This window comes from Rosa rugosa, chromosome 3 (assembly GCF_958449725.1).
Source record: "Rosa rugosa chromosome 3, drRosRugo1.1, whole genome shotgun sequence".
In the NCBI taxonomy this organism is placed as follows: domain Eukaryota; kingdom Viridiplantae; phylum Streptophyta; class Magnoliopsida; order Rosales; family Rosaceae; genus Rosa; species Rosa rugosa.
In genome coordinates, this window is record NC_084822.1 from 25,441,216 (window position 1) to 25,464,217 (window position 23,002).

General features: G+C 38.0%; 2 protein-coding genes across 2 annotated transcripts; one reads left to right on the forward strand and one right to left on the reverse strand.

Moving 5' to 3' along the window:
• The first annotated feature begins 10,216 nt into the window (after window positions 1–10,216).
• LOC133736681 (uncharacterized) lies at window positions 10,217–18,409 on the forward strand. Its single transcript, XM_062164271.1, has 7 exons — window positions 10,217–10,665; window positions 11,007–11,777; window positions 12,705–13,060; window positions 14,816–15,027; window positions 16,882–17,138; window positions 17,272–17,450; window positions 17,843–18,409. The coding sequence occupies exons 1-7, from the start codon at window positions 10,422–10,424 to the stop codon at window positions 17,924–17,926; spliced, it is 2,103 nt and encodes a 700-aa protein (XP_062020255.1). The 5' UTR covers window positions 10,217–10,421; the 3' UTR covers window positions 17,927–18,409.
• Window positions 18,324–19,203, reverse strand: LOC133736682 (uncharacterized). The gene has a single exon (XM_062164272.1). It carries the CDS (start codon window positions 19,005–19,007, stop codon window positions 18,534–18,536), a length of 474 nt encoding a protein of 157 aa, XP_062020256.1. The 5' UTR covers window positions 19,008–19,203; the 3' UTR covers window positions 18,324–18,533.
• Between the last annotated feature and the right edge of the window lie 3,799 nt (window positions 19,204–23,002).

Consider the following 23,002-nt stretch of genomic DNA (forward strand, 5'->3'; position numbering starts at 1 on the left):
CCACATGCAAAATCGTCCTTCAAGGCGGGTATGGGGATGATCAAGAGGAGGAGGAGGAGATTCCAAAACTGAGAAGGATCGGCCGAGGAGTCGCCGGAATCTGGAAGAACCGGTCGGATCTCGAACGGCTTGGCTTTGGGCGCTCCGATCTCTACTTTCCAGTGAACCACCGTGCAAACTACCACCACAGGGCGATGCGCGAGGCTGGTTTGAGTCGATCTTGGCTTGTCTCGTCGCCAGAAGTGGTTGGAGGAGAGAGAACGAGTCGGGTCGGGTCGGCCAAAACCTGTTGGGTCTGGGCTGCGCAGAGGAGAGAGAACGGAGAGAATTAGGGGTGGAAAATGGAAAAAAAATTCTGGGATTTATGAAAAAATCCGGAATTTTCTAATATTTATAGAAATTTCCCAAATTTTCAAACGCACATAACTTTCTCATACGAACTCCGATTTCTACGTTCTACATGTCCACGAAATTGTATCGACGTGCTCTACAGCTTTCATGAAGGAAGTTTTCAGAGAAACCCTACGTATAAAAAGTCAACCTTTGCGCCCTCCCTAAAACCATACTTTTCAAATAAAATTTCGTCCGAAACACTTCTGCTCCATCCACGAACCACGAAATCTTCCAATAACTACTAATTAAATTTTAGAAAATCCTCAGAAAACGAATTTCTGGGATATTACAATGGCTCCACACCAAGGTCGGTCTGGGCTGTGAGAGAGGAGGTTCTTCACCGAATATAATTGGGCAGGTAAGTGTCGATTAATTAAGTTGCTTGTGTGTTATTTAGGCTGGCTTTAATTCTAGCTCTGGAGTTAGAGGGTTTATTGAGTTATAGTAGTATCATCTGATGTCGAGTCGATAGAGTTACTCTTTTGGTTTAGGATCAAGCCCGATTTTATCCAAAAAGATTGTTGTATGCTTATTAAATTTCTAGCAGAAGCCATTATTAGTAATGCAAACAAGAAGCCATTATTAAATTTAGTTAGGGAGAGTTTTGAATTTTGTCTTTCATGTGGGCCCCACCTGTGCTGAGTCGGCATGCCACGTTAACAGCTAAACGGTGGAATTTGACGAATGGACCTATTGGATGAGAAATGATAATGTGGGGGTGTTTTTGATGAAATTGAAATTCAAGGGACTGAATTAATGTTGGACCCAAACCACAGGGTAGTAAACAATATTTAGTAAAAAAAAAAAAAACTAATTGCAGTTACCTCCCTCACCTTCTCTATACACTACAAAACTGATAATCGATAAGCAGAGACGTTCTCTATGTTGGTTTTTTTGTTCTTTTCTCTTTGATAAGGATTATTCTGTCACACATAATCAAGAAGTTCCCAAAGGCCATTACAACTAGGGTTTTCTTTGTAATCATCTCATTTTCAAATCATAAAAATACGACTAGATGTAATAACGCATCTGACCACACAGCGGTAAACCGAGCTATTAAAAAAATTATTAATGGTATGATTGACTATAATAGGGCAATCTTTCATCGAAGTAACTGGTGATATGACCGACCAATCATCTTCCTCGTATACCTTACGGCACAAAGAGAACAATTTTCCACCCATGTTACCAACAGTATGGCTGACCATGAAAGGGTAATTTTCTAACAGTGTAACCATCCATGCATTTCCAATGTAAAAAATATGTTAAATAGAGGGCAATCTTCAACCTAAGTACTGGTAGTCTGGTACCACAACTCAAGAGTCATATCAAACAACCAATATAGGCCCAAACCAAATCAACAACCCTAGCCCGATTCCAGATCTAACCCGGATCCCAAAATAAAACTCGGATCTAGACCCAGTTCTGATCGGGTACTCTATTCGAATCAGACCCCAGCCCCTAGATCCGACCTGCCATTTTCCTGCCCAGCCTAGAATCCATGCCTAGCAATGAACCTAGATCCCAGCTTGAGCACCACTCTAACCGATCACCGCCGCCCATTGTTGTCGCACATGACTGCGACCAGGGACTAAGACTTGTTGCCCGCGACCACATTGAAGCACCGCTGTTGTGAAATTTTAATTAAAACTTGCAAGCGCACGAATCGTCGTTAGTATAGTGTGCAAGTACGAGGTCGTTCCAACTGAGGATTGATAATTAATTTAAATCCTAACCTAATTAATCCAAACACAAAAACACATAAACAATCAAACAAAAGAAGATATTTATTTTGGGTTTTCCAATAAACAAATAATTTCATAATTAAAGAAACAAACAAATAATGATAAAACCTAGGGTTTTGAAATCCACCACTAACAATCTTATTTATGTTTCGATGCAATTAACAGATTCTTTTGTTTCTTTTAATGACAATTCTCGTATCTAAGTCCAAGTACGGCACTTAGACCATAGTTTTCCTTAAGTGTATGATTCTCTCCAGGTACGGCAGATGTCGTATATCCTAACATGCAGTTTATCCAGGTACGGCATAAATTTAACACATAGGACTCATTACGTTCTAGAAAACAAGAGAATCATGCAAACCATTACTTCAGGTACCACAATAATGTAATTCACAACTCTTAATCACAAGAAGCTAATTTGAATTATATTGCAGGTACGCCTCAAATTCATCTTCTAATTACTAGATGCAAAGCCCTAAGGTGATCAATCAAAGAACTTAAACATAAAGCATCAATTCAAATAGTGACTAAGAATTCATCATAAAGAAACTATAAATCCATCAATATAATATCAAAGTACATAAACAATCATGATAGAGCATCATCTTAACCCTAGAAAAAGGTTTAGCAAAAGATAACTAAATAAAACATACGAAAGACATAAAAAGAATGGAAGGGAAAAGATGGGGAAGATGAATGAGTCGTCTCTGCTCCTTAGGCGTCTACATTGTGCTCCGAGACTCCCTCTCTCATGTAAATTCGTGCTCCCTTATATAGGGAAAATTTCTGCTCATCTTTGGCTTCATTTCTTCTTTCTATGGAACAAACCTACAAAAACACTAAAAGATGTAAATGAATCATAAATAAGGAGAACTAAACATAAAAACCAAGATTAAGAGGCATAAAAATATAGGAAAATATAAGCATATCAAATATCCCTACACTTAGACTTTGCTAGTCCTCGAGCAAAACAACGAAAACTAAAAACTCAAAGACACAAAACAAAACAAACAAAAACACACTAAGCCTTTCAACGTTAGCTTTAGAAATCACATACTTTCATGGCATCAAGATTAGCACAACAACCAAGAATCAATCCAACATTTATTCGAGAGTTAACAAAAACATATAACTTGACATATAAACATGTAGGACATGGAGGCAACATTGGTGATATTAATCTCAGCATGCTTCAAACAAGTTTTGACTCAAATCCTCACCGGTTTACCCTCTTTCTTCTCTCAGATTCATTGGCTCATGCATAAGCATATATTTACTCAAGTTATATGTGAGAGAGATAATATATAAGACAAACAAATAACTCACATATAATAGAAAGAAAAAGCTTTTTCTGAAAATATTTTTTCAAGTATGATCTCATGAAGGATACCAACTACTTGCACAAATGAACCCAAGCCATAGGTTCAACTCTTATAACTCATCTCCACAGATCAAAGGCTGCTCTTTTCAAGGATCAAATAGGTCTTATAATTAAGGTTGTAATGGGGCCAAGGCTTACGGTTTATAGAAACGAAGGGATAGGAAAATCACAAAGTATCCTAAAAACCTAGTAGAGCTCTTGTTGATGTAGAGAAACAATCTTGAAATTCACCAAGTCAAAAACGTCATAGACTCCTTCAAAGTCTTCATAAAGGGCCAAATGTCATCATTGTTCTGCTTCATTCTAAACATCCTTTGAACACTTTGTAAATTGGACAAAGACCAAACTTTTCTTGAATAGGCCTTCACTTCAAAGCAAACTCCAAATCCACAATGAGGGGACTAAAATCCATAAACACTTATCATATTTTTTCTTTTGCCGTCACATATAATTTTTTTTCAATTTTTTTTTCTTCTTCTCTTCACGGCACATACATAATTTTTGTTTTTTCTATGGACAAGTCTTACCCCCGCACTTTCCTTTTCTTCTCCATCTTCATTCTTTACGCCAAAAACCTCTTGTATGTCTCAAAAATTAGCTCTACTAAGTCTTTAGAACATGGGTTAAAGTTGTAACTATACTAAGGTTTAGGGGTTAAGGATTATGAGGGTGATGAAAGAAAATGCTTAATGTAGGCTCAAAGGGTTTTATCTAGGGGTGTACATCTTGTGCACATAAATAGGGACACATGACTATTTGGCAATGGTGGTAATTTCCTAGGGTACCTTTATCCTTTCCAAGGTCCAAGCATATATTGATAAAAGTCTCAACAAGTATAAGAGTGAATTCTAGCATTCTATAGTCCATTAAACTTAATCTATGGCAAGTAATCAATCAAGATGAAAGAATAATGAAATCAACAAAATCATCGCCAAGAAAACAAGATGACATATATATTTTTCATTTAACACTCAACAAAGAAAAGGCAAATAGGCTCAAATTTCTCACATAGGTTATGTATGAATCAAAAACTTATCCTAACATGCTTTTTTCTGTACCATGTAAGCAAAACCACATCCACTACACATACATATGACAATCATACATCCTTATTAACCAAAGAATAAAGTCAAACATCATCTCAATTTTATGATCCTCTTAAGCCATGATTTTTGAAATATATACTCATCATAGTTGTTGAAAAGCCTAAGACTCAAGAAAAAAAAAAAAAACAAAAACAAAAAATAATGAAGCAAAAAGAACAAAGAAAACACAATTTTTTCTTTCAATTTTTCTGATTTTTTATTTTATTTTTATTTATAAACCCACAAAACTAACAATCTAATAGAAAGAAGAATCAAAACCCCTTCCCCCCCACACTTAAATCTAACATTGTCCTCAATGTTGAAAGAATTAAAGCATGCAATGCACAAAAAAAGCATGGAAAAGAGATAAGTGAAAAATAAAAACAAGAAAGTAAAAAGAAGAGTTTAGAGCTCCCTGGGATTTATTGAAGAATAGTATGAAGCTGATGTTGAAGTCAAAAAAAGATCGCCAAAGTCGTCGGGAAAAAAATTTCCGCGCAGATTGAGCACTGTTTGGTATTTCTCAAATATCTCTTAGCTCACAGCTCCGAATGATGATCTGCTTTTTTCGTTGGAAACTAGACTCGTGTAGCTTTCCGGTGATATGCAGTAAGGCTATTAAAACTTCCAGGAAGGTGTCCAAAATCTATATCAAAAGGAAGGTACAGAACCTGAAACACAAAAAGATAAATATTTAGCAAATCTTAAAACCAAAAATTGTAGAAACTAAATAAACAAAATATAAAATCAGATTGGTAATCAAGTTAGAATCAAAATCAATCATCGATCCCCGGCAACGGCGCCAAAAACTTGTTGTGAAATTTTAATTAAAACTCGCAAGCGCATGAATCGTCGTTAGTATAGTGTGCAAGTACGAGGTCGTTCCAACTGAGGATTGATAATTAATTTATATCCTAACCTAATTAATCCAAACACAAAAACACATAAACAATCAAACAAAAGAAGATATTTATTTTGGGTTTTCCAATAAACAAATAATTTCATAATTAAAGAAACAAACAAATAATGATAAAACCTAGGGTTTCGAAATCCACCACTAACAATCTTATTTATGTTTCGATGCAATTAACAGATTCTTTTGTTTCTTTTAATGAAAATTCTCGTATCTAAGTCCAAGTACGGCATTTAGACCATAGTTTTCCTTAAGTGTATGATTCTCTCCAGGTACGGCAGAGGTCGTATATCCTAACATGCAGTTTATCCAGGTACGGCATAAATTTAACACATAGGACTCATTACGTTCTAGAAAACAAGAGAATCATGCAAACCATTACTTCAGGTACCACAATAATGTAATTCACAACTCTTAATCACAAGAAGCTAATTTGAATTATATTGCAGGTACGCCTCAAATTCATCTTCTAATTACTAGATGCAAAGCCCTAAGGTGATCAATCAAAGAACTTAAACATAAAGCATCAATTCAAATAGTGACTAAGAATTCATCATAAAGAAACTATAAATCCATCAATATAATATCAAAGTACATAAACAATCATGATAGAGCATCATCTTAACCCTAGAAAAAGGTTTAGCAAAAGATAACTAAATAAAACATACGAAAGACATAAAAAGAATGGAAGGGAAAAGATGGGGAAGATGGATGAGTCGTCTCCGCTCCTTAGGCGTCTACATTGTGCTCCGAGACTCACTCTCTCATGTAAATTCGTGCTCCCTTATATAGGGAAAATTTCTGCTCATCTTTGGCTTCATTTCTTCTTTCTATGGAACAAACCTACAAAAACACTAAAAGATGTAAATGAATCATAAATAAGGAGAACTAAACATAAAAACCAAGATTAAGAGGCATAAAAATATAGGAAAATATAAGCATATCAACCGCCGCGTCCGCCGCCTCACTTAAACTCATTCTTAATCCTTTCTCCACGGCCTACCGCTGCCGCACTCGACGATGACCATGGACAGAGACCACTGATTGTTCCCTGCGGCCGTATAGTTGACCTCTAGATGAAATCAGACACCCGTTCGACCACTCCCACACCGCATCGTCGCGTCCACCATTTCACCTCTTTTCTTCACCAGATTTGAATGGCTATTGCACAACCCGAAAATCTTATGGCGCTGAATTTCGCAGGGTTGACCCCGCTGTGAGAAAACAAGCTGAAACACTCATAAACCTAATCCTCCATTCTCATGGGGGAAGATTTTAGATACGGCCGCCACAATGGTAGTTGCTCTCCACCCTAGCAGAGCACTAGGTTTTGAAGTTGAAACTTGTAAGTGCATTTTTGGGTTTTATAGTATAGATAGATAGATAAATGAATGATTAAATTGTAAATTGATGAACATGCATCTTTATTTGTGATGCACCGGAAATTCGTATTTATTTTCCGAGGATTTTCCAGAATTTAATTAGTGGTTGTTGGAAGGTTTCGTGGCTCGTGGACGGAGCGGAAGTATTTCGGACGAATTTTTATTTGAAAATGATGACTTTAGGGGGGTTGCAAAGGTTGACTTTTGATACGTTGAGATTCTCCTAAAACTTCCTTCACGAAAGTTGTAGAGCGAGTCGATACGAGTTCGTGGACATGCGGAACGCGGAAATCGGAGTTCGTATGAGAAAGTTATGACCAGCGGAAGAAGTTTCCATTTTGGTATAAATAGAAGTTTCCCGAAAGAGAAACTTACTATTTTCATTTAGTTTCCTCTTCCGGAAACTTTCATTTTCTCTCTCTCTTCTCTCTCGACCTCACCTTCACTGTCTGAGTTTTTCGACTGACCTGACCCGAACCCGGCGACCCGACCTGGCTTTTCCGGCGACGAAACTTTCCAGATCGGTTCGTCGTTGCCGTCTGCTCCTCCCTGTGGTGTCCTCTTGCGGCGATTCGCGGCGGTGATGGCGATAGAAGGCGGCGCAGTTGGTGTTTTCGGACCCGGTCGGAAAATGCAGCTCCAGCGACTTCATGGCTTCATGATTCCTTGGTTGAGTTCAGAGGAGGCTCCCTGATCGATCTGTGGTGGTTGTTTAGATCGATTTACGTGGAACTTGGTTCAACTCGGTTTGAACAGTAATCCACGGGTTGTGAGGTAGTTTTCGACCCTTTATGCTTGTTTTCTGACTTCGAGCCAGTTATGAGAATTCACAAGCATGCTTAGATGAAGCTTTTTGATGTTGGGAGTTTTGTGAAATAATGAGTTTTTGGCCAGCGGCGGTGCGCCACCGCCTGTGGCGGCGTTTCGGTGGTGTTCCGACCATGTAAGGAACTGTTTCTGGTACTATATATCTTCTACTCGTCGATACGAGCGTTTTGATATATAATATGCAGATTTTGGAGTTCGTATGGATTTGTTATGATTTTCACCGTTTCATATCGGTGAATTTATTCAAATCCTTGAGGATTTAAGCATCCGATCGACTTGTGGCTTGGACACATCGATCGTGGAAGTGTTTCGGAGACTTTGGGAGGTCTCGGATGTGGTTTCGCCTCGATTGGCGTCACCTTGGGAATTTTGGTTCGATTTAGGGTTTCGAACGTTATTCCTTGTGATTCGTTAACTGAATCAGAGTTGTGTTTCCTTAGGTACTTGACAAAGTATTCTTTGGACGATTATTGTGATTGGCTGCTTTGTTCTGTATTGAAGACGCAGCGGGAGTTTCGAGGTGAGTAATCTCACAAGGTTCATTATGAACGGAATTACCATTATTGTTTTGGCGTTAATTATTTAACTGCAAACTATAGTTGGTATTAGTAGGCATTCCTGAGCGAATGACTACGTATATATATATTTACGTGAAATATATATATTCTTGTGGATGATGTGTGATGAATAATATGCATGATGGATTCATATTATTGTTGAATGAGACTTATCATAGAAACAATATTGTGGAAAAATATGTTTTCTATTGTTTGAGAAGTATTGAGTTAGATATTACATTTTGGAGTCAAGCGTGACTCATTTTAAATGTATTGGTCCTTGTACCAAGGGTCACAGATGGTGAGCAGGGATGGAGAAAGCCGGAACTAGATGGTCGTAACGTTTTTAGGTCAAGTGTGACTTACTTAACGTTGACTTGAGACCAGATGGGGTCTGAAAAGCATGGGTCGCAGATGGTGACCAACGGTTGGTTCTAAGACCAGACGGGGTCTGAAAACCAAGAGTCACAGATAGTGATAGGTTGCAGATGGTGACCAATGATTTATCTGTGTTACGAGCCTAGTTACCATATTGTCTTGGAGTTATGGGATTAACTGTGACTATAGATTGTATTAGTGACATTTCTGAGTGTATGACTATGTGTGTACATATGTATATCATGGGGGGTAGCGGGGAGCTATCTGATGCTCATGAGTACGTGTCTTTAAAAGAGAGTTTCGGGGATTCTTTCTTTTAAATGTCCTGGGAGGACTTGTGAATCATATGCTATTGTTAGGTTAACTATAGGTATGATTGATGTGCTTATGTGTTTTATCCAGGTTGGATCGATTAATCATATTTGAATTGTTAGGTTAACGATTTATATGATTTTGTCACGGTGTGACTTTTGTGATTTTCTTTTTGGGAAAAGAGTATTGTTTGGGAAGCATGGTATGTTTCCTTATTCTCGAGTCGAAAGATGTTCCTCGTGTTTTGGCGTGAGTTGTGCGGGCTTTTATCCCGTGATTTGGTGTGAGTTGTTTTTGAGTTACTCATACGGGCTTGCAAAAGCTTACCGGATTTGTTGTGTGACAACCCGGTGCACTATTCAAACGGTGTAGGGGTTAACGTTGCAGGTCAGGAAATCGTGGCTGAAGCTGAGGTATCTTGTTGGCAGCAGAACTGGTAGGAAGCAAATTTGATTGGCTTTGCCATTGTTATGACTTCCGCTTTGTAGTAAACTCTGAGGAGCTTTTACGTTTTATCTTGTTGTTGATAATTTAATTCGTAAGCTTATGTAATATATGACTCTGTGGGCGGGTCAATATTGACATAGTGGGTTCAGGGCATCAACATGTATATTGTATAAAGGGAAAAAGTTTTCCAGGTAGTTGTCATTGTTATGACTTCCGCTTTGTAGTAAACTCTGAGGAGCTTTTACGTTTTATCTTGTTGTTGACAATTTAATTCGTAAGCTTATGTAATATATGACTCTGTGGGTGGGTCAATATTGACATAGTGAGTTTAGGGCATCAACATGTATATTGTATAAAGGGAAAAAGTTTTCCAGGTAGTTGGTATTGATGGCTGAACGTTCACGCATGTATAATTATGAGGTTATATATCGATTTTTAATTGTGTTAAAAATCAGGGGCGTGACATTATTGTTGTTATGAATCACTTTGCAAAAGGTATTTGGGGCACGTCCTCCAAACCTCCATGGTCCACCCTTCCTCTCTTCTATTGCATCCATTATTCCATCCTCTGCGCCTTGTTTGACCAAAAATCGTAAAAGAAAAAGAAAAGAAAAGATAAAACAAGTTTTTTGGCATAGGAAAAAAACCAATAGAAGAAAAAGAATAGAATAGTCTTTATTCAAAAAAAGAAAAAGAAAAAAAGAATAGAATAGTCTACTCTTTTTTGTTTTTTTTTGAAAGGTGAATAGTCTCCTGGCTCAATGATAAGTAACAGTGTAATAAAATGAAACGAACAAGACCAAAAATACAGGGTTTGAAGTCGGAGATGTTTCCCAGCCAGGCAAAGCCCAACACAAATCGTTCAATTTTTTAAAATATTCAGGGAAAACCTTGAAGGGGAAAAAAAAAAGAAAAACAAGAAAAAGAAAAAGAAATCAAATAAGTAGGAGGAGCAGGGGAGTGTGGAGTCCGAGAGGGGGGGGGGTGGTACAATGCAAGAATGGCTCAGTACAGACAGTCAGGGATGGAGAGGTTGGGATTACGTGGCAGCAACGGCGGGGAAGGACCAGATCACGTCGCTATCGGGATCCGAACGGGTCTACATAAACCGGGTCGGACTCGCCGATCGGGTCGATCCCCACCTAGAATCTCTACTTGTGCTTTAGTTCTCGTTCTCTCCTTGGTTCTCCTTTTTACTGTTGCCGCCTACTTTTACCTCTCCCTCAGCACCACCACACCCACAGGTAACACTGATTTTCTAGCTTTTACTTGTTTTCTCGATTTCCAATTTTGGTTTCTATACTAAGCAGAAGCTCATCTTCATCAAAGGCTGCATTATAGTTTTTTATACTTAGAAAGAATCCCTAAAATTGCGACTTTTTATCGTCTCTTAGTTGACTAGATATATAGTGATTGCTGAAAGCCGATCCGTTTAAGCTTGTTGGAAGCATGGCATGTACAACTTTCAATTTTTGTTTCTTGCAGAGAAATAAATGGTGTAGGTTAGTTAGTTAATTTGATAGTTAACTGCTCAAGGAAGAGGAATCTTATTTTTAGCATATCAAGTGATTGATTTCTCGTGCAGGTGCGGAAATAAATAGTAATCGTGCTCAGGAAGATGATTCGAGGAATGATTCTGACTTTCTCACAAATGTGACACGCACTGAGACTTCTAAAGTGCTTAAGTTTGGGAAGGGTTCGGTAACGCATGGCCGGGATTCTAGGTATTGGGATAAAGATGATAGGAGAAGGGATGAAGACTATAATGAGGATGTGGTGGAGCATGGTGGCGCAGGTGTTGATGATGGATCTACTCGTGCGACTCAGGTTAAGAACAGTAAGAACAAGTCCGAGAATGATGACTTTCTTAAAAGTTCCAATAAGAAAGCTGGATTGTACAATGAAGCTGGGCGCAACGAGTTGAAAATTTATGAAGCAGAGTATGAGGCATCTTTGAAGAACAATCGACAGTCTAATGATGTATATTTGGAAACGCGAAATGACGTTATTGATGCTGATGATGAGTATGATGATGGGATTGATTCTCATGAAACTCATATGGAAGAATATGATGATACTAGACATCAAAATGGTGACCATTTTAGTGAAGAAAAATTACATGATGAAGGTGGTAGAGAGTCCATTGATCTTCCTGATGCTGGAATCAATTATGAAAATGTCTCCAAGAAGGTTGATAAAGTCTCCACCAATTCATTTAATGAGCACTCTGCCCAGTACTCTCGGAACCTTGATGAAGTTAACACAAATTCTAGGCATGTTGGTGTAATTTCCGGTCATTCTTCAAGAAAATCGCACTCAGAATCAAAAAGGAAAGCAAAGCGCCACAAATCTTCTGGTAACATATCCTTTATCCATGCAAATTGGTGCAAGTGTGTGTAACCATCTGTTGATTTTTTTTTTTTCAAATCTTTTCATGCATCTATCTTTGATTCAGTTTGCAAAAGTGAAATATAGCTTCACTTCTTCCTCTAGATCTTGAGATTCTTTTGAAATATTGTCTCTCTAGAATAGAAGTGCTACAACAGACAAAGTTGATTTATATTGCAAGTTGGTAAACACTGTCGTTTCTGTATATCGGTAATATTTGGTGAGTGGCCCGTCGGCAGCCCCATGCTTTCCTTACTTTTTATTTCTGTTACGTGGAAAAAAAGAAAAAAGAAAAAAAAGGAGACACACCCCTCTACTTTTGATTACTTCCATGTTCTTGAAGTGTTCCGACCAGTCATGAGTGCTGCGCTGAACAACTTAATTAATTTCAAAGGAACTTATATGTTGATTTGCTTTAGCAAATGGCCTTGCAGATATCCCTGATTAAAAACTATAACTTAGTGCCAAAAGTCCTACATACACTAGGAAACACCGGGAAAATCCAAACTGGGCTTGGCAATGAGCCAATGAGTGCTTGATGATGCTGTTTAAATATATTGCGGGTTTCTGTTGTAACGTCATATTATTTTAGGTGAATAAGGTTTTTGTTCCAGCATCTCTTTTTGAAGGAACAGACGTTAGGTGTTTTGGTTGCAGCTTTAATTACTTGTATAAATCTTAGAATTAGTCTGTGGGAGTAAATGCTTTTGAGTAGGCCATCACTGGTTGGAGAAAATGATTTAATTGTTTTGTCTGGCTTGGGTTTTAAGGATAATCCTACATATGATGTTGTATATCATGGCAGCAGTTTTGGCATGTGTTTCTTGCTACTTTAATAGGGGCTGTTCCTTCTTGCTATTTTTGTGTGCTTGAACATCATTTCGAAAATCTGCAGGTTCCTCTTGTGAGATGAAGTTCTTAAACTCCACTGCACAGCTTATAGAGCCTTTAGAAAGTAGAAAATTTGCTAGATTTTCCCTGGAGTATACTGAAATAGAAGACAAGCCCGAAGGAGAAGAGCAATGGGAACCTAGATTTGCAGGACATCAGACTTTGCAAGAACGGGAAAATTCTTTTTTGGCACGTGATCAAAAAATTAACTGTGGCTTTGTTAAAGGTCCTAAAGGATCTCCAAGCACTGGATTTGACTTGTCAGAGGATGATGCAAATTATATCAGCAGATGCCACATTGCTGTTATCTCTTGTATCTTTGGAAATTCAGATCGCTTGAGAACACCTTACGGTAAAATGGTAAGGAAATTCTCTTTCATGTAGAAAAGCTTATAGTAATATTGAATTTCTTTCAAGCCAGTTTTCAAATCATCTTTCTTATCAGAAATATAAAAATCTTATGATTGTCCAGTTTCTAACATCTCTTTACACTGGTGATACCATTCTATCATGTTTGGATGGGTCAATGATGCGGGATAAGTGGAAGAAAACCTGAAGAACAAGGTTTTCTCTGTACATTCTAGGGTTTTATGACAGTTAGGCTGTTAGGGTTCTAGCATCACACCTAGGGTTAGTTTGCATCACACATTCCTAGAGAGAAGCAAAAGCTTTCATTTTTTACTAATTTAAATCTGAACTGCAAAATATTACGAGTCCTCTATATATAAGGAGGTCAAGACAATTTTAGAACAACTAGAATAAAATAGCCCTAATAAAATCCCAAAACCTTCCTATTCTGCCTTAAGGAGAAATCCTAGAGAAATCTAGTAGTAAATCCTAATTATATCATCACTGTCTGCAGGACATCAAATCAGGGTGTCGGCCTTGGAACCCTTTTTACGAGGCGTTGGATAAACCCTAGTTGTCTTCCATTTGTGTTCTTCATCAGTAGCTTACTAAAGAAGAGAACTAAAGTAAAATAGATGAAATTATAACTTAAGCAATTGTTTAGATTCATCCAACCATTGAATTTACTCTTTGAGTTATTCTCATTAACTTCAAGTTAATCCAACACTAATACCAAAGTCCATCAATATGTACTTCTAAAAAAATATTAACTGAAATGACACTTTGGGCCTGCAAAGGTCTGAAGCTTTTATCAGTCTTATGAAATTACATGATAGTTAAAACCTAGAAATGATAGGAAACAACTGCTCAATAATCGTTGTGATTATGTAATTGAAAGGCTGTAGGGTCTTTCAGATGCCCAAAGTGCCATTTTCGTTAACATGTGAGAAGTAAAGAGAGTATATTTGTACATCAACTTTGGTCCCTTTTTTTATTTAATCTCCTATTTCTTTTGTCTGAGGCTTCTATATTGCACAAACAAATATTGGTCCTGTTCCTAAGTTAAATCACAATTTGTTTATATGCTTGCTATACTTGTTATTGTGTTGTTTTTGTTAGAATTTAGAACACCTAACTCAAAACTAATTGGTTAGGGGCGGTGAAGCCTAAGATCTTTTTGAGAAAATGCTTAGTAGACAACATTTTCTAGTACTACATTCAAACCACATGATGTGGCATTTACATATTGGTCTAGATTATGTGGTCCCCGTAGCATCTCTAATATTTAAATGCCACATCAACTTCCACATCTTGTGTTTTAAATGATACAAGAAAATATGGTCCATTTGCATCCTAGGCAAGCTTTGATTTTCTGGTGTGACATTCGACCACACTCCCTTACGTGAGGCATGTCTGAGCCGAACAGGTAATTGATTATGGTAAGTGCTGTGAGCACTCTGATACACACTGTTAGAAGTTAGAGAATGGGTTGAGGGGGCCAGGAAACTATATACTACTGAGAAAGGCTACAAATTCCTGATGTGGGATGGTATTCTGAACAATCTTCTTTAGTGTACTTCAATTATCCATGAGTAGTTATCAAACCAAGCCAATTTGAGTTTATTGCACCCGTGAGCTAATGCTCCTCTGATTCAGACACAAAGTTGTAAATCATTAGATTTGCTTGCACTGCAACTCGTACTTGTCTATATCAGATAGCCCAATATAAATTAAATGGTGATTAAATTGATGTTTTCTTAATTTCAGGTCTCTCGTTTGTCAAGGAAGAATGTTTGCTTTGTTATGTTCATCGACGAGATTACGTTGCGTACCCTTTCTTCAGAAGGGCACACACTAGATAGCATTGGTTTTATTGGTTTGTGGAAGATTGTTGTGGTGAAGAACCTACCATATACTGATATGCGGAGAGTGGGAAAGATACCAAAGCTTTTGCCTCATAGGCTTTTTCCTTCTGCAAGGTGAGAATGAGATTAGTAACATGACTGAGTTGTGGCCTTCTTGGCAGTTTATATAATCAGTAGCGAAGTCTAAAGCTTGTGGGAATGCTAATCTGCGTTCGTATTCATGTTCAACCAATTTTTGAACAGTTTGCATGCTAAAAGCGTATGTTAGATTATGCATCTGCATTTATGTGCCCATATATGAAGTGGCTTTGTGAAGGATATTTGAGGCTCTTTTTGCATGGTTATTTTGGTTGAAAGATTTAGAATTGTGATAGTAAGCTAGCTATACAAATTTATAAAACATGGTAGACAGATTTCAAAAGAACTTGATTCATTACTTAAAAATTAAAATTTTAGTTATTGAAGTATAAGTTTTTATAGTAGGATATATGTGGGTTCCTACCATGATAACTATATCTCAAACACGTATAGGACTTACTAAGAACGCGGACAAATAAGCTACTAAACTTCTAAGATCTTCTAGAGCTAAACCATACACAATTTATAGATCTTAAATGAATTTCACACAGTACCCCAGATTCTGCCTGAGCAAAAGTGGCTTGAACACCTAAAAACTTGGATCTTAGTTTTATCCCCATTGCATACTGCTTGCTACAGATATCAAACATGAGCCCTGACAGTAAAGTACAGAATTTCAATACTTGACCTTAATTTGATACAATTGCTTGCTACTGATGTCAAACATGAACCCTGCCAGTAAAATATGGAATAGCAAAACCGAATCTCAAATTTATGTTTGAATTGCATTAAAATGGTAGAAAGTAAAGAGCAACTAAAGGCTAGTGCAGACTGCAGAGAAATAGAAGTTTGAGTTAACAGCACTTGCTTATGTAGTTGGTTGAAATAGATTATTTATCATTTAAGAACATTTACTGCGTTTTGATCTTATTGTTGTATCCCTCTTTGATATAAATACGAATGCTGCAGCAAGCTTTTTCAGATTTTCAAAAGTTCCACTGATATTTATTTGAGTCTGTTTGTTAGAAATTTCCTAGATGTGAGCTGTGAATTTGGTAGCCTTTCTCTCTTTGTCGGAGGCACCAAAATTCTCTAGTTCAGTTGTTTAATTTCATTTGGAATGACACTATCAATGATGGGAACAATTTGTGAGGACTTCTCAGTTTTGTTGTAATATGCTTTGCAAGAGAATACCGTCTTTACTTTAGCACCTGTAGCTCTCTCATGCGTTATCTGATTATTCTTCATGGTAGTTATGGATATGTCTATTCAGTCTCTTTTCTGTTGATGAAAGCAAAGCTTGTGATGTGCGTGTGAACATGCTCTGGTTTCTGCTCGACCTTGTCGTACACTTTATATATAGTGCTTGAAAATCATTTTGTTTATTGCTTATTTGTTTTGATTGTGGAACTAAACAAAACTTGCTGCTCTTGGTGGAAACTCTCCCCTGACAGCATAGCCTATTAGATTCATTACTGTTTTCCTCACTAGTATTGAGGAGTCTAAATCAACCTGTTTCTTTTTTTATTTTATTTCTACCTCTTTTATTTTACACTTTTAATCTTGAAGCACGATAGTAGTAGAAGATCTACTAAAGTTTTCTTGACAATTTCAATATATCTTAACTCTCTTTGTTATGTGAGTAAACTTCTATCGGAATACACTTATCTTTCAACCCCGTCAGTGCTTTGAACTTTTTTTTTTTTTCTCTCCTTACAGAGTACCAGCTAGATGCATATATGAGTTTATAGTGCCATGTTCTGTTTGAATCACGTTAGTTTTTGTGTGTTCCACAGAAGCATATTACTATAATGGGACTCGTCTATTTCTTTGCTCATTGATTTCCTAATACAAACAAGCTTTATTCTAAATTACTGCTAAAAACTTCAGGTATTCAATCTGGTTGGACAGCAAGTTGCGTCTTCAACTTGACCCCTTACTCATATTGGAATATTTTTTGTGGCGAAAAGGTCATGAGTATGCAATTTCGAATCACTATGATCGACACTGTGTATGGGAAGAGGTTGCCCAGAATAAAAAATTGAACAAGTATAACCATACCATCATAGATCAACAATTTGCATTTTACCAGGACGATGGTCTCACAAGATTCAACGCATTGGATCCGAACAAGCTTCTCCCCAGCAGTAGGAATTTTCTTTCTTTTTTCTTTTTTGGACAAAGCAGTAGGAATTTTTCAAAGAGAGTCATTTTCATTATATATCATCGATGCAATGCACTTTCCCTAGTCTGATGTATATTTTTTTCTCACATCTGCAGATGTGCCAGAAGGTTCTTTTATCATCCGGGCACACACTCCAATGTCAAATTTGTTTTCCTGTCTTTGGTTCAATGAGGTTGAGCGGTTTACTCCTCGGGATCAGCTAAGTTTTGCCTATACATACCAGAAATTAAGAAGGATGAATCCTGAAAAACCTTTTCGTCTTCATATGTTCAAGGTGAGAATCTTTGTAGAATCATTCTTACAACAAAATGAATGGGAACTAAATGAATAAATTAGACTCAACTAAACCAACTGTAGCAATTACCGCTCCTCAACAATGAATGAATAATAAGAATAATGGTTGTTTTGTTATGGATAAGGACCTTAATCTTCACAGGCTGCTGAGGTGGTAAATTAGATTTTGCAACGCAAGTTGTGTCGACCTGACTCAGCTTGTAAGCAGGAATGGCTCTTTATGCATAAGGACAATACATACATATATGAATTATATACTGTAAACATGCACACATATATGTAATCCATCCATAATACTGTTTTGAATCAAGAATAGATAATATGGAGCATGGACTGCATCTGACAATTTTTGCTTGTTCCACAATATTGCAGGATTGTGAGAGAAGAGCCATAGCTAAGTTGTTTCGCCACAGGTCACAAGAGAAGTCGAGTACTCGGCAAAGAGCTACCGAGTAGATTGTCTTCAAGATCTGCATTTGCTGAAATCTATTCTATGGCGTTGTTTGGTCAGTGTAGCAGATTGCTGACCTTCTATGTGCCACACATGGAGATTTTGTAGTCTCAAGTTTGTTGTATGGGTTGAAGTAACCATCGCTGCAGTTGCTTCTACCAATGAGACCTACCTCTTTAGAGAAGAACCCTGACTCTGTTGTATTCATCCCATTTTTTCATTCATTGCCCTTCAGGATGCAAGTGAAGTAGCCAATACCATAGGACAACTACCACTATATCCAAATCATAGTTCTATGTTGCTTTTTGTTCCAATTTGAAACTTTTTCCCTTTTCTCTTACACAGGATATGGATATTGTGGCTATGTTGTTTTTGTAATGAGTCAGTTTAGCACCGGACAAAGGGGAAAAAACATGTACTATATAAAAATTCAGTAATTGGTACTATACACAATCTTAGCTAATACAATATGATCATTAATTTCTCTATTTTTACATTCAAGTACTTGGCTGCATTACTGTTTATTAAGACAAAATATATAACGATGTTTGTGACAAAATGATACACACACATGTATACAACATATGATGACACAGTGAGAGGTAGATTTGATCACCGATTTGCAGGTTTGTTGAGGTTGTGATGATGAGAATTATGGAGGAAGAATAGCTTTTTCAAGAGTTTGACAATCACGACCACACCTGGGTTTGTAATAGTACTACTATTTCTAGCAGCATTAGATTTGGACAAGTTGAAAGCACCAAGACCTACACAACCCAGTTGCAGCATCTCGCCGGACGCGTAACTGTAATCCGACGTTGACCTTACCGGATACAATTCCTCATTGAAATCCTCCCATAGCATGTCCATTTTCTCCTCCTGATCTCGAACATCACTACTAACTATTATCTGATCATCATCAACCCCCTCGATATTCTCCACAGGACTAGTTATTAAGGCTGCGTGATCTTCTTCATCACCTGTGCAGGCGGCTGCCGGAGATGGCCGCCACAGAGGAGGGAAATGGATGTTACTAGTACTACTGCTTTTGTGTACTGTGGGGAAGCTGAAATCATCTGTGGCCATGAAACACAAACACTGAAAATACACACAACATTAACTTTTAATACAAGGATTGATACATGTATATATATCTATATGGAAGAGGAGTCGCTTGGGTTGGAGATGGAGGTTTTATTTGGTGGCATCGGTTGTTGACTCCACAATGGTTTTTTTCGAAGAGGACTCCACAATGGTTGTTCCGGGAGTTTAGTTCAACTGCTTCTGCAGGTGACTTCTTAATTTTTTTTATATTGTTTTGATTTTTTTTGTTAATTAATTATTATTCAATTAAATAATTTGAAGTAGAAGTGAGGATAGGGTTTGTCCACTTACGTAGTCATGGTTCAATTTTCAAAGTAAAACCAGTGGACCCTATTTGCTTAATTAAGTTTGATTTATTATTTTTTTCTTTCTCAATCGTTCGTAATAAGTTTGATTTTTAGTTTTCAATCACAAACATTACCCAAACTCGAAGTTTGGTTCATTTGACAACTTAGTTCTCAATATTCTAAGACTAAATTTCACGTACGTCAGTTGTATCACGTGTTTTCATGACTAATCAATCAATGTCTTACAGAGGGTGTTTTGGATATTTCACTTTAAAAAGCAGGAGTAGTTTCAGAATAAAAATAAGTTTTTGTAGCTTTTGATTGGACAGCCGCACCGCCACATGGTACGACTGCCGTACGTAAGAATTTCTCCATTGGTACCTCAATAGATGGAAGAAACTATGTGGAAGCAAAAATCCAGAATAGATTGGTTACAGGAAGGGGATAAAAATACCAAGTTCTTCCATGCATATGCGAGAGGGCGGGGGAAGCAGAACAAGGTGATAGGAATAACAGACGAGAATGGTAACTGGTGTGAGGAGATAAATGAGGTGCAATCGGCTTTCATCTCTTTCTTTTCAAATCTATACACCTCTGAGGGTTGTGCTAATCTTGACTTGGTACTCGACAAGATTCCTCGGCGAGTGTCTGATGAAGTTAATACTAAACTGATGAGAAAATTCGAGAGATGGGAGATTGAGCACTCCTTGAAGCATATGGCAGCACATAAATCTCCAGGTTTTGATGGGATGTCAGTTCTGTTTTATAAGTCATATTGGCCTACTGTGGGAGATTTGGTGTGTGAATTTTGTCTTGGTGTCTTAAATGACGGGAAGGAATTCGGTGAGTTCAACCATACGCTACTCTCTCTTATACCGAAATGTCCTAGCCCCAAGCTGGCGTCCGAGTTTAGGCCAATAAGCCTATGCTCAATAGTGTACAAGCTGATCTCGAAGACAATTGCTAACAGGCTGAAGAAATTTTTACCGGAGATCATCTCATGTACTCAAAGTGCTTTTGTCCCGGGTCGGAATATTCAAGACAATGTAATTGCTGCCTTTGAAACCGTTCACACCATTAGAGTTGAGAAGAATACGACCTCTCCTAAGATGGTCCTCAAGCTGGACATAAGTAAAGCATATGATAGAGTGGAGTGGGGGTTTCTGAAAGATGTCATGTTGAAGCTAGGGTTTGCAGCGGATTGGGTGAATCTGATCATGAAGTGTGTTAATTCAGTCTCATTCTCAGTTTTATGGAAAGGGCAGCCGGTGGGTTCTTTCAAGCCAACTAGAGGAATACGACAAGGGGATCCTTTGTCCCCTTATCTATTTCTCTTTGTTTCTGAAGGGTTATCGGGCCTTTTACACCACGCAGATAGTATGGGGTTGATCAATGGTGTTAAGGTGGCACCAAGAGCACCGTCAATTTCCCATCTGTTATTTGCAGATGATAGCCTCCTATTTGTCAATGCAACAGTTCAAGAATGTGTCGCTCTAAAACAGTGCCTTCTCCTTTATGAAAGTGCAGCAGGTCAACGTATTAATTTTCAAAAGTCCGCTCTATCATTTGGTCCCAATGTTACTGAAGATGTGAAGCATGAAGTGCGGGCTTTACTAGATGTACCGATTGTTGATTTCCATGAGAAGTACTTGGGATTACCGACGACGATTGGGCGAAATAAGAAGGATGTGTTCAAAAAGCTGAATGAAAGATTGGACGTACATCTCCAAGGTTGGCAAGGGAAGTTTCTCTCCAAAGCGGGTAAGCTTGTGTTAGTCAAAGCTGTTGCTCAAGCTATTCCCACTTATTCTATGAGTGTTTTCCAATTGCCCATTGGGGTGTGCAAAAAATTCCAATCAAAGGTAAGTAGATTTTGGTGGGGAAAAGATGGTGGTACGAGAGGCATCCATTGGTGTAGCTGGGATAGATTATGTACGAGAAAAGAAGAGGGGGGACTTGGGTTTAGGGACCTGCGAGCATTTAATCAAGCCATGTTAGCAAAGACTATCTGGAGGATTTTCTGGGGTAGAAATTCGTTGGTCAGTTCTCTTCTCCAAGCTAAATACTTTCCAGAAACTTGTTTTTTGAATGCCACTTTGGGTCGTACACCATCTGCTATTTGGAGAGGGTTGATATGGGGAAAACAAGTAATCGATGGTGGGACAAGGTGGAGGATTGGGGATGGGAAGAGAGTAAGTATTTGTTCCGACCGTTGGCTTCCTTATCCGGTAAGTTTCAAAACAGTTAGCCCGCTTCAATTGCCGGAGCAGCAAAAAGTGGAATCACTATTCACAATGTCCGGTGCATGGAACGTTCCTTTGATTAAAGATATTTTTTTGCCTCACGAAGCTGAGTTGATACTTAGTATGCCTTTAGGGTTGAGAAGTATACCTGACAAACTCGTTTGGCATTACACTAAGACTGGGGTGTATACCGTGAAATCTGGCTATTGGGTGGCAAAGGATTTACAGGACCGACAGAGAGGGTCTGTAGCTAGTTCCAGCTCAAACAAAAGTAAGGAGTTGTGGGGGAGAATCTGGAGCATTGATGTACCACGTAAAATTCGGGTTTTTATGTGGAGAGCGTTGCATGGTTTTTTACCATGTGCAACGAACATGAAACAAAGACGAATTGTGGATGACTCTTGTTGCTGGCAATGTGGAGACAAGAAGGAATCGGTGCTGCATATAATATGGGATTGCCCAAAAGCAAAGCAGGTTTGGAAGAAGACTTTCTTGAATGGGGTTTATAAAGCATGGAAGGAAATGTCGCTTTTCGACCTCGCACATCATGTTCTTTCTACTGCAGTAGGGACTGAGTTTGACTACTTTTGCTCGATTGCATGGTGGCTTTGGAAGAACAGGAACCTTCATAGACACGGGGAAAGGACAATCGAACCCATGGCAGTTGTAATTTCTGCTCATGAGTGGCTGAGGCAAAATAAAATGGGTGAGATCTCTAATTATGGTGAAAACAGGTCAGGGGGGCAGAGTGTTAATGCTTCTAGCCGGATTGCTTGGTCACCTCCTTTACTGGGCCATATTAAACTAAACTTTGATGGTGCATGTGACTTGAAGAATGGAATTAGAGGCTTGGGAGTGCTCTTCAGAGACTATAATGGGATCATGAAGGGTGCAATTGCAGTCCCACAGGTAGGCTATCTTCCACCTAGATCTGTTGAAGCGTTGGCGTTACTACACGGACTTAGATTTGCAGCTCATGTCGGTTTCTCTCATATTGAAGTGGAAGGAGATACCCTCTCAGTTATCAATAGTCTACGTGACAGTTCGGAGGATTTGAGTTTTGAAGGTCATTTAATTGACGAAGTTAAGTTTTTAATTCAGTCTTTTCCTTATTGTAGTTGCCATTTTGTAAAACGGGAAGCTAACAGAGTGGCTCACCGTTTAGCAAAAGAGGCTTTAAAAATTAGTCAGCCTTTACTTTGTTTGGAGTCGGGGCCTGTTTGGCTTCAACAGTCTGTCAGTATGGATTTCCAGTGTGAAGTCTAGTTTGGTCAATTGATTTGCAAAAGTAACCATCTTGGTGCTCTAGCAGTCTTTTGTTCCACAAATCATTGTAATCTATTCATTATTAATGAAGTTTCTCTTTGATCAAAAAAAAAAAAGTTTGATTTTTAGTTTTCAATCACAAACATTACCCAAACTCGAAGTTTGGTTCATTTGACAACTT